The sequence below is a fragment of the Salmo salar genome, chromosome ssa03, assembly GCF_905237065.1.
Source record: "Salmo salar chromosome ssa03, Ssal_v3.1, whole genome shotgun sequence".
Lineage (NCBI taxonomy): Eukaryota > Metazoa > Chordata > Actinopteri > Salmoniformes > Salmonidae > Salmo > Salmo salar.
In genome coordinates, this window is record NC_059444.1 from 50904047 (window position 1) to 50916877 (window position 12831).

General features: G+C 42.8%; 1 protein-coding gene across 3 annotated transcripts; it reads left to right on the forward strand.

Moving 5' to 3' along the window:
- The first annotated feature begins 7689 nt into the window (after positions 1–7689).
- Positions 7690–12571, forward strand: pax10 (paired box 10). Of its 3 annotated transcripts, none has more exons than XM_014192302.2 (8): positions 7690–7970; positions 9571–9722; positions 10213–10380; positions 10539–10621; positions 10840–10996; positions 11111–11181; positions 11400–11541; positions 11683–12571. In XM_014192302.2, the coding sequence occupies exons 2-8, from the start codon at positions 9635–9637 to the stop codon at positions 11748–11750; spliced, it is 777 nt and encodes a 258-aa protein (XP_014047777.2). In that variant the 5' UTR covers positions 7690–7970; positions 9571–9634; the 3' UTR covers positions 11751–12571. The 3 variants fall into 3 exon arrangements, with proteins under 3 accessions (XP_014047777.2, XP_014047779.1, XP_014047778.2); XM_014192303.2 differs by having other exon boundaries at positions 7698–7970; positions 9574–9722; XM_014192304.2 differs by lacking the exon at positions 9571–9722 and having other exon boundaries at positions 7696–7970.
- Positions 12572–12831: the final 260 nt, after the last annotated feature.

Consider the following 12831-nt stretch of genomic DNA (forward strand, 5'->3'; position numbering starts at 1 on the left):
ACGGAGTTTGATATGATTAGAATTGGCTATTATTCAATTCATTCATTTTATGTAGCCAATTTCTCCATATTGTCATTGGAATTGTTGTTATTTACTTAATTGTGTTATTCAGGCCTACTTCATTTTGTTATTAAAGGTGAATAGCTTTTTTTCTATTTTGATTTTAAGGCTATAAAATAATGCACTGTGCCAAATTGTGATGAAAATGTGCGTACTATGTACTGGTGCATCAAAATACAGTGGGCCAGTTTTGTAGGCTTTTCCAATGAAAAAGATCCAGGCTACTGTCCAAACACTTAACGACACCTTATCCCCTCAGCCCTCAAATTAAGTGGACACTTCTGATGACGTTTCATCACGTCTGACGAGTATACACTTGCAGGGCGAGGGAGGAAGGAATGCTTTTTAAATGGACTACCCTTGGCCGGAAATTCGTCACTCGTTCATCCCGAGATGATTGTGTTTTCAGCCACTGGAAGTTTGTGGGTGTTTTATATGGCTACCGTCAATTATGAGTGCATGTCTATATTAAATATAGAATTAATATACACCTACAAACTTCCAGTGGCAATATACACCTATTGTATGATAGCTAGCAAATGAATTAGCTAACAAACATTAGCCTGCCTAGCTGGAACTTCTGAAGAAGGAAAATGTTTTATTTCTACAATTTCCAAAGATAACCAGACAAAAACATATTTACCTTTACGTAGTAGCAAAATGTCACACTTATTTGCATTCGTTTTACTTACACTTGTATGTTGACTTCTCCATTGATGTTGTTTTTAAGTTTTCGTTGACTTTTCTTAGAGGATGTGCAATCGTCGCAAATTGAATGGCGAAGGGGATTCCCCCAAGGGCATAAGGCAAGGGTGTGTCTTTTAAGTGTTTGTTAAGTGTTTGGGCCTCAAACCCAGTTTACATTAGGGACACACACTCACCCTGTAGGTTTAGGCAGGGCTCTGGTACTTGTAGTACTATGCCCTGTAAATGTTTTCTTGTAGTACTGTTATTAGTACTGTTAAGATAGCACCGAAGAACAAGGCTGACGTTTTAATTATTCCTAACCAATCGTGTTTTTTTGTTTATTTCTTTGCGTTGTTTGTAACTTATTTTGTACATAATGTTGCTAATACTGTCTCTTATGACCGAAAATAACTTCTGGTTATCAGAACTGCGATTATTCACCACGGACTGACAGAATCCTTTTTTTTCCTTTAATGAGTCTGAAAAGCCCGAGATTAATGATATACTGCTCTCCCGGAACAGGCCCAGATCCCGTCATTTGCATGAAGAGACGGCAGAGAAAAAGGGGCCTTAGAATTTGTAGACAATCGAATAAATCCCCACTTCCTTTCATTCTGCTAGCAAACATGCAATCTTTGGAAAATAAAATTGACGATTTACGCTGAAGATTAAACTATTCTTCTGACACCGCCAGGACCTCTATACCAGGCGGTGTCAGAGGAAGGCCCTAAAAATTGTCAAAGACTCCAGCCACCCTAGTCATAGACTGTTCTCTCTGCTACCGCACAGCAAGCGGTACCGGAGCACCAAGTCTAGGTCCAAGATGCTTCTAAACAGCTTCTACCCCCAAGCCATAAGACTCCTGAACATCAAATCAAATGGCCATAGTCACTTTAATAACTCTACCTACATGTACATATTACCTCAACTAACCGGTGCCCCCGTACATTGACTCTGTACCGGTACCGCCGTATATAGTCTCGCTATTGTTATTTTACTGCTGCTCTTTAATCACTTGTTACTTTTATTTCTCATTCTTATTCCTTTTTTTAACTGCATTGTTGGTTAGGAGCTCGTAAGTAAGCATTTCACTGTAATGTCTACACCTGTTGTATTCGGCGCATGTGACTAATAAAATTTGATTTGATTAGTACTGTTATTTGAGTGAATTCTGTAAAAGTGGGACTCTTTTTGCATTTACGTCTCCTGTAACCTCTTCAGCGATCTATCTAACATATTAGCCCAATACATGATACATTTCTGAAATACTCAGATGTTTCCTAATCACACAGAATTGAATTGAATTGTCATTGGGGTACAATTGGGACTATAATAATGGTGTCCCAGTTATTTTAGCCTGCTGTCCCAGTCTACCAAATGCGAACTGAAAATATGCTTTTGACTCACTGTACAGAAATGGGTGTGTCATCCCTCCTGTCAATATGATATCAACATAGCTTTTTTGGTGATTAGGAAACTTCTTGAGGATTTCAGAAATGTATCGTGCTGGGCTAATATTTTGGATAGATGTCGAAAGAGGTTATAGCAGACGGAAATGCAAAAAGTGTCGCACTTATTCCGAATTGATCCTACTTAATTGTGTTATTTAGGCCTACTTCATTTGATTATTTACGCAATTGTGTAATTTACTTCATTTGTCCTTTCTTGAGTTTTTCTCATAAACTCATAGAAATAGAAAGACCTTCTCACAACATTCTGGGAATGGAACCAATTTGCTATCTTAGTTAACAGGAATCCATTAGTTCTCAGTGTTGGACTCCTCAGTCAGGACAATGGTTGACAGCAGGTGTTGCTATTATTGGATAGTTTTACACAGGATGTTGCTGAACGACACAGTTAAGACTTTCTCATCCCCTCCTCTAACCATACCTTTTTATTATGTCCTCTCTCTCTCTCTCTCTCTCTCTCTCTCTCTCTCTCTCTCTCTCTCTCTCTCTCTCTCTCTCTCTCCCTCTCTCGCTCTCTTTCGTCGTCTCTTTCTCTCTCTTTCCCTCTAATTCAAACTCGTTTTCTCTGTTTCTTTCTCCTTTCTCTTACTATCTCCCTATCTCACACATACCCTGCCTGCCTCTTTTTCCCTCCGCTCGGTTTCATTCTCTCGTCTGTCTTTCCCTTTCCGTCTCTCTCTCCCTCTCTTTCTCTTTTGCTCTCCTCTCTCGCTCCTCTCTTCCCTCGCCTAAGGCAGTGTGTCTAGTTCCATGGAGCAATTGAAGGTGACAGGGGCAGTGAGAGAGGAGGGGAGAGGGAGGGATGGAGGGAGGACGTGCCACAGTGCCTGGGGGCACACAACAGCAAAGCGATGGAGAGAGGAGGAAGAGAGAGAGAGGAAAGAAGGAAAGACAAAAGCAAGGAAGAGGAGGGGAAGAGTGAATTGAGTGGGGGAAATTGACATAAAGTGAGAGAGATGGATATAGAAATGAATATTTCATAATCAATGTAGCCCCTCCCCTTTTATGGAAATTCACAGAGTTAATAGAGTCACGAAAGGGAAAAGGACACACACACACAGACACACAACCGCACGCACACGTAAGCTCGTGTGTTTTGTTTTAAGGACTTGATATTAATTTGTCCCGGCATGGTTGCTATGGTGACCTCCATCCCCCTCCCCCCAGCAGTGAAAAAGAGAGAGAGGGAGAGAGAGCGAGAGAGAGAGGGTGACAGGGATGAACTAACAAGAGACTGAAAAAATGTGCCCTAAAGCTGCACGCATACTCAAGTAACACACATACACACAAGCATACACATATACAGTACACACACTCAGGGCCGGCTCTAGCCTTTTGGGCCCCCCCCACATCACGGGCAAAAGTGATTAACAAAATCAACGGTGGCCCCCTGGAGGTCAGGGCCCCTGGGCAAGTGCCCTGCGTGACCAGTCGGTATTCGGCCATGATTACTACAAGTTTAGATAGCTGGCAAGACAAAAGTATGTGGACACCCATTCAAATTAGTGGATTTGGCTATTTCAGCCACACCTGTTGCTGACAGGTGTATAAAATCGAGCACACAGCCATGCAATCTCCATAGACAAACATTGGCTGTAGAATGGCCTTACTGAAGAGCTCAGTGACTTTCAACAAGACACCCTCTTAGGATGGCACCTTACCAACAAGTCAGTTTGTCAAATGTCTACCCTGCTAGAGCTGTCCCAGTTAAATTTAAGCGCTGTTATTGTGGAAACGTCTAGGCGCAACAACAACTCAGCTGCGAAGTGGTAGACAGATTCTGTGCTTCCAGCTTTGTTGCAATAGTTTGAGGAAGGCCCTTTCCTCTTTCAGCATGACAATTCCCCGTGCACAAAGCGAGGTACATACAGAAATGGTTTGTCAAGATCGATGTGGAAGAACTTGACTGGCCTGCAGAGCCCTGACCTCAACCCCAACAAACACCTTTTGGAAGAATTGGAACGACTGTGAGGCAGGCCTAATCGCCCAACATCAGTGCCCAACCTCACTAATGCTCTTGTGGCTGAATGGAATCAAGTCCTTGCAGCAATGTTCCAACATCTAGTGGAAAGCCTTCCCAGAAGAATGGAGGCTGTTATAGCAGCAAAGGAGGGACCAACTCCATATTAATGCCCATGATTTTGAAATTAGATGTTCAACGAGCAGGTGTCCACATACTCTGGGTCATGTAGTGTATATACTGAACAAAAATATAAACATAACATGCAACAGTTTCTAAGATTTTACTGAGTTACAGTTCATATAAGGAAATCAGTCAATTGATCCCGCAGGTGAAGAAGCCGGATGTGGAGGTCCTGGGCTGGCGTGGTTACACGTCGTTTGCAGTTGTGAGGCCGGTTGTGAGTACTGCCAAATTCTCTAAAACGATGTTGGAGGCGGCCAGGATCCCGGAGTCACCTCTTCACTGTTGACTTTGAGACTGGTGTTTTACGTGTACTATTTAATGAAGCTGCCAGTTGATGACTTGTGAGGCATCTGTTTCTCAAACTACGTAGACACTCTAATGTACTTGTTCTCTTGCTCAGTTGTGCATGGGGGCCTCCCACTCCTCTTTCTATTCTGGTTAGAGCCAGTTTGCGCTGTTCTGTGAAGGGAGTAGTACACAGCATTGTACGAGATCTTCAGTTTCTTGGCAATTTCTCGCATGGAATAGCCTTCATTTCTCAGAACAATAATAGAGTGACGAGTTTCAGAAGAAAGTCATTTGTTTCTTGCCATTTTGAGCCTTTAATCGAACCCACAAATGCTGATTCTCCAGATACTCAACTCGTCTAAAGAAGGCCAGTTTTATTGCTTCTTTAATCAGAACAACAGTTTTCAGTTGTGCTAACATAATTGCAAAAGGGGTTTCTAATGATCAATTAGCCTTTTAAAATGATAAACTTGGATTAGCTAACACAACGTGCTATTGGAACACAGGAGTGATGGTTGCTGATAATGGGCCTCTGTATTTCTTACCAATTTGATGTTATTTTAATGGACAATTGTTTTAACTTTCTTTCAAAAACAAGGACATTTCTAAGTGACCCCAAACTTATATATATATATATATATTTAGGGGGGGTTGGGGGGCCCCCTAGTGGCTTGGGGCCCTAAGTGACTGCTTATGCAGCTTATGCCTGGAGCCTGCCCTGCACACACTTGTGCATACAGGCATACACACAAGATACAGTGTACATGTATGCCCATAAACTCACTCATACAAAGACAGGATGCATAGAAACATCTAAAACACATTTACAGAGATATCTTATATTCTTGCTTCATTGTTTCTGGAAAACAAAATCCCTTATTTTTATGTCATCTACATCTTACCTCAGATTATTCTCTGTAGCCAGCGACAGAGAGAGAATGACAGAGAGAGAGAGGAAGTTTAGAAGGGAGGGAGCGAGAGAGCGCAGTTTTGTCAACCGGAAATAAAACATGTTGGCACCCTCCTTCTCCTTCTCCTCTACCTCCCCCCTCCTCCCATCTCTCTCTCCCTGTCTCTCGCTCTCTCTTCCTCATGCCCTCCCTGTCCCCCTTTCTTCTTCTTCTTCTAATCTTATAGTCATACTTAAGTCCTCTTGTTTTTTCTCTAGTCTTTATAATAATAACATGAACTTCCTCGTTCCATTCTCTCTCTGTGTTCTAGAAGTAGTTGTTCTTGAAGTAGTTGTGCACTTCTGTTAAGGTTTGAGTCAGTTGTATTTCAATTCAATCAATTCAGGTGATTAGAACATTTTAATTCAAGACTTGAAAACTCATCCTCATTGAAAGTAAATTTAGGCACTTCCTGAATTAAAATGGAATTGACCCCAACCTTGTGTGTTACAAAAATCATTCAATCCAGTCTACCTCCCAAAATTTTTGTTTGTAGTGTAGTTTTTAGAATATCAGGCAAAAGGTGCTGTATTATGACTGTAAAACATAGTGAGCTCTCTAATTGTATTCATTTAACTAGGCAAGTCAGTTAAGAACAAATTCTTATTTACAAATTACGGCCAAACCCTAACCCGGATGACGCTGGACCAATTGTATGCCGCCCTATGGGACTCCCAATCATGGACGGTTGTGATACAGCCTGGAATCGAACCAGGGTCTGTCGTGACGCCTCTAGCACTGAGATGCAGTGCCTTAGACTGCTGCGCCACTCAGGAGCCCAGAATATCAGCAGACACCAAAAGACTAAAGAGGGATAACTGGGATTTGAGTAATAGAGTTCTCCTCAATACATAGCCACTATATTCTATTGTATTACAGATATATTACACCAAAGGACTCAACATTAGTTTGCTCAAACTGTAGATGCATTCTCTCTTCTCATTTTTGTAGTGTCAAGGACTCTCTAGTTCTCTGGGCTAATCCAATGAAATATGCAAATGTGGTGTCACGAGTGACAAAGTGCAGTCAGAGAGAAACCAAGCCAAACATGCCGTAGCACGCGTATTTGGCAGCTTGTACTGTGTAGGGTGTGTGTATGTGGGGAGGGGCCTCACGTCGTAGTCTGTAAGGATAGCGACTGACCAAGTTGGTGTGTGAGGGTGTCACTGGTGTGTGAGGGTGTCACTGGTGTGTGTGTGTGTGTGTGTGTGTGTGTGTGTGTGTGTGTGTGTGTGTGTGTGTGTGTGTGTGTGTGTGTGTGTGTGTGTGTGTGTGTGTGTGTGTGTGTGTGTGTGTGTGTGTGTAAAAAACAAGTACTGTGTATGAAAGTGTATACCTCAAAGTGTTTGTACTATGGCTGTAACTGTGTGTTCCTAGAATGCGACCCTTGGTTTCATATCTGCACATGTAAATGTATGCAGTTTCTCTCGAAAGAGCCAGAACTGGGCCAGTGGTCTCTCTCTCCCTGTCCTCTGTATCCGAAAGGTCAGAGTTTCTCTCTACAGGCCAAACCCTTTGGAACACTATAAGGCCAAACACATTTCAGTTTTAAAGCTTTACCTACGGTGTTATGAATGGCTTATACGCCTGTATTAAGTAGGTTGTTGTTCATAGACCGTTTATATATCATTTGTTATATATTTATTAACAAGTAAATACCGGTTCCTGTCTAAAAACATTCAGTACAAGGACATGTAACCTTATAGATCATGAGTAATATGGCTTTTACATAAAATGGGTACACTACTGAATAATGTTTAGAAGCCATCCTTCAAATAAAGTGTTACTAGGCCTTGTTTTGAAATTGATATAGGTGATCGTCATCCTCCCTTCATCCTTCACCCTCCCTTCGCGTTTCTTTCATTCTCTCCATACCTTTACCAGCCCTCCCTCCATCTTCCCCTCGTCTCTCTCTCTCTCTCTCTCTCTCATTCTCTGTCTCTCTGTCTCTCTCTCTCCATCACCCCTTTTCCTGGCATTAAGTCCAGACCTGACACTGACACTGAGTCTGTGTGTCATCCTTCTCTTCCTCCCTCCCCCTCCTTCTCTCTCCCTCTCTCTCCCTCTCCCTCTCTATCCATCGCTCCGAGGACCAGAGTGCCTGCAGACTTGTTTCTCTCTCCCTGGCCCACTCCCCCCTCCCTCGCCTCCTCTCTTTCGCTCTGTCTAACTCTCTCCATCTCTACTCTGGCTCGCCTCCCTGCTCTCTCTTTCTCTTTGCACACACAGTCAACAAAAGCGAGGTCAGAGGAGAGGGATGAGGGTATAACGAAAGAGAGGAAGAGGAGGAAGAGCGAAACCTTGGAAGCAGTGGAAAGACTAGAGAAGCATCAAGTTTGGAAAACCATTGGCATCTTCTCTCTTGAGGAGGTGAGTGTCCTTTCACTAAACTTGTCAACCAACATCAATGTTGGGGGAGAAAGAGACAGACACAGACAGAGACCAAAAAAGAGAACAAGACAAATTTGAACGAAACAAATAGGAACTATTTATGACAGATAGTGAGAGGTATAGCAAAAGTACCAACTGGACTAGAGAGGGTGGAACCACACGGAACCGCACAGAACCAAGACAACTTGATCTTTGACTTGACGTAGAGATACGGAAAGGCACTGTGAGGCAAACAGGTAGAGATACACACCGCTAGCAAGATTCAGAGAACTAGCTCTCACTCGCTGATGCTTCAGGGTTTCTCCACTTCTTCTGTTAATGTATAACCTTTACCCACTTTACTTTGTTTGCATTCAAGCTATGTATTCAAGCTAATAACGTTTTATGAAATCTGCCTGTCCGGTGTCTTATGCTTATAACTGGTATGGCTGTATGCTGGTTGTGATGCCTGGTTGTAGTCATAGTTGGGAGTCCGTCAATGCGCAGCACGCTCACAACTTTTGAATAAAAGGACAAGGCAGGATTTATTTATACTAATTGTCTCGTCCCCATGTATTCCAGTCTCAATCATAATCACTGATGAACGGATCAATGAATCAACTGTAAAATGTAGAGTGAAGTGTATAGTGTTAGAGCATATTTTGCCACACAAACAAGATAATGTGTGTCCAGTGTTGTGAGTTGTTAGTCTCTTCCATCATTACTGTATTAGGGCCTATTGTTGTGTATTTTTCCAAAAGTCCGTTGAGTGTTTAGTTGTTCTATTTCTCTATCAGCATGTGTCATTAGAGTATAGTTACAGTATTAATGACAGTATTGTGAGTATTTCTGCTCCAATTCTCTGTATACCGGTATCACTATCATACGTAGTCAGTGTGTATTTTTGTATGTACTTTTGTCTCTCCTTTCAGTGTACCATATTAAGGTGAAGTTAGGTTTAAGGTTAGAGTAATGTGGTGTTGTGAGTGTATTCCCCCTTTCTCTGTGTATTACAGGTGTAGCCAGTGTTGTGTGTAATTCTGCTCCCCTGTATCACTAGTATCTCTTTAGTGTTGTGCATGCATATTTCCGCTCCCCTTCTGTCTGTGTGTGCATCATAGTCAGAGTGTGTATAATAATGTGTGTAATGTTACATCTACATTGTGACTGTGTATCATTAGTGTAGTTAGTATCTGGGGTTGTGTTCTGCCTGTGTGGTTAATGGTAGCTGACAGTGTTACTCTCTCCTCTCATGCGTGTGTGTATAGTCAGTGTCAGAGTGGAGGGAATGTAGCTCCTAATTACTGAGTGTGTTTGTAATGAACTCCCCGTGTGTCGCCGTGGGAGGCTAATGCACAATCGTCTGTCTGTCTGTCTGTCTGTCTGTCTGTCTGTCTGTCTGTCTGTCTGTCTGTCTGTCTGTCTGTCTGTCTGTCTGTCTGTCTGTCTGTCTGTCTGTCTGTCTGTCTGTCTGTCTGTCTGTCTGTCTGTCTGTCTGTCTGTCTGTCTCTCCAAATGTATGTACCCTATCACTTATTTCCTTTACCTTTCTCTCCTCTTCCTCCCCCTCTCTTTATCTCCTCCTCCCTCTGTCTTCCAGTAGTTCTGATCTGTGTTCTTATTGGAGGAGAGAAGTAAGAGGTCAGAGGTGAAGGGGAAGTGTTATGTGTGAGAAACTCAGCATGCTGAATCTACAGAACACCTCCAGCTGGACTGGGCCAAACAACTGGTACCATCAACCAACACAGCACGGTACAGATAGGAAACAGAGGTGGTGTGTGTGTGTGTGTGTGTGTGTGTGTGTGTGTGTGTGTGTGTGTGTGTGTGTGTGTGTGTGACTCGTGGAGTCAGCTTAGGGTGAGCTGGAGAATCTTCCACATGACTGAGCAGAAACAGTGTGCCAACAGCTACAAAACACACACACACACACACACACACACACACACACACACACACACACACACACACACACACACACACACACACACACACACACACACACACACACACACACACACACACAGAGAGAGAGAGAGAAGTGATACACACACCTACAGTGACAGAGTGCACAAACACAAAACAGTGAAATGCATACGTACATGTGGAGATACGGAGAATGCATAAACACTTGTTACACTCAGGCAGACAATAACGGTGGACACACAAACACACACATTTCACCAAGAAAAGAGTTTCAATTGTCCTTCTGTTCTAGAACAATCTCTCTCCCCCTTTCCATTAGATGGCTGTGTGGGGGATGACGTGAGCGTGCGGATGGTGGGAGGAGGAGAAGGAGTGCAAAGAGAGAGGGATGAGGTAGAGGACGCCCAGCATCACCTCCAGCTGAAGAGAAAGCTCCAGAGGAATCGCACCAGTTTCACCCAGGAGCAGATTGACGCGCTGGAGAAAGGTCTAACCCCAGCCCCAGGCTTCAGTTGAGGCCTGTGGAGATTCAATTAAATTACAGTAATAAACATGAAGGAAAAGCTACATTTAATGCCATGGGAATGTGTGTGTGTGTTAATGTGAACCATTGTGGGCTTCTTGACACATTTTTCTCCACCTCAGAGTTTGAACGGACACATTACCCAGATGTCTTTGCCAGAGAGAGATTGGCAGCTAAAATCGACCTTCCAGAGGCTCGCATTCAGGTAACCAACCGTTCACTCTGTCTGTCTGTTTAAACCTCTTCTCTTTATTCTTATCCTTTACTCCCCCTAGTGGCCAGATTAGAGTATGGCAGCTACCAAAGTAGTATCTGAGCTGTTCTCAAACCAGTCCTCTGTGACCACCAGTTTTCACATATTTGTTATATTCCAACACAAACACACCTGAATGGTTACAGTTTGGTTGATTGATTGATTGACAGGTGTGGTTTTCCAATCGGCGAGCTAAATGGAGGAGGGAGGAGAAGTTGCGCAATCAGAAGAGGTCAGGGGGCGGGACTTCCTGTTCTCAGGCACATGCCCCCCTCAGCACCTCCTTCAACACAGGTGTCTATCACTCTCACCATGGTAACAGCTCAGGTTAGAAACCATATTTTGTTCAATATGTTTGTAGGTGTACAAGTGTGTGTGTATGTGTGTGTATTACTGTATACAATATTATTTTAAAACATATTTCTGTGTTTCTTGATGAAGCTTCGATGCACAGTCGCAGTGACAACTCTCTCTCAAGCTACGGCTCTCTCTCAGTCTTCTCCAATATGCAGGTAAATTCAACAAATGTTTTATTTTTTGCAGTGCTATGAACCCCATGGTGTCCATTGTTAACATGATTATTGGTCCTTCATTTTGAACCAAAACTTTCACTGAATCTTTGTTCTGTCTCATCAATCTTATCACTGGTTAACAATCTTCTCTCTTTTCTCTTCCTGCATGTCCTGTTACTGTCCCTCTCTCCTCTTCTCTTTGATCTCTCTCTCTCCAGTCGTTGCCCCCCCAGTCCACTCCCTCTTACCCCTGCATGCTCCCTCCCTCCCCCTCTCCTCCCCCCCTGCCCCGGAAGTTTGACTCCCTCTCTTACCCCTCTCCTCACCTACCTCCCCCTCACTCTGCCAGCTCCAACACAGGTGAGTCTCTGCAGCATGTGTGCATGTGTGTCTGTGAAGATCTAGTATTTAGTTTAGGTACCACTTTGCTAACTCATCCTTCTTCGCGTTGTCTCTCTCTCTTTGTCTCTCTCTCTCTGTCTGTCTTTGTCTCTCTCCCAGGATATCTCTCTCCTGGTGTGTCGGGTAGTGAGCAGGACTTAGGTCAGTACTGGACCAGACTCCAGTGAGAATAACACAGTTACGGCATGACACTAGACCACCACCAAACCTGCCAGTATCTGAAGATCCACCTATTCTCTGTGACAGACTAAGATACCCAAACACCCAATCCGTTACAATCCAAAGCGATTACAATCAGTCATTCTAATAATGACAAAAACGACCAAAAAAAGTATCAATGACCTGCCACAGCCAATAACAATCATGGATGGCCTTGGAACCACCAATGACAATCTAGTACGGGCCTGAAGCAGCCAATGACAATCAAGAATTGGTACTGGACTATTAATTACAATTAAGCTTGATCTCAGCGCACAATGCAATCAAATGATGAACTGGAGCTGGATCCCTGCAGATTCACTCACTCATTCACTCACTCATTCACTCACTCACTCCTTTTGATGTTTGTTCAGATCAAACAGACAATCAAGCATTGAAATGAAATCACCAATCATAGTCAAGCATGGATTTAATTTAACCAATGACAGTCGAGCAGGGATTAATGTAACCAATGACCTAGGAGAGTTTAAGACAATCAAAAACCAATACTAGTGAATAAGGATGTTACTGTGATGCCATATTTTTGTCCTCCTCTCTCCATTCCTTTCTTTCAATCTGACTTTTGCAATCTTACCCCTCATCTGTACATTTAGCACTGTGTGTGTGCGTGCGTGTGTGCGTGTGTGTACGTGCAGACATGAGGGAGTGTTTGTATGTGTGTAGTTGCATTTTGTGTATGTGTGTGTCTTTAAACTGCTAATCATTTTAGTGTATTCCCTTTTTGTGAAACTGTTTGAACCAAGAATAAAATTCTAAATGTGAAACTAAACAATGCCTGTTATTTAACAGTAATTTATCACTAATAAGAGGGCTAGCTTGATTCATGTAAGAGTTGGAATGTGCATTGCTTATATTTTGAAATAAGTGAATTTACACCACATATACTGTACAAACAGGGAAATAATGGCTGGAATGGGGGGAATCCTGAGGTAGCTTTCTTTCTGAACACAAAACGACTTTGGCTAATTTAAATGTGAGATTATTTATCAAATCTTCAGTAACATGACGTGTATTATATGGCCTTTAGCT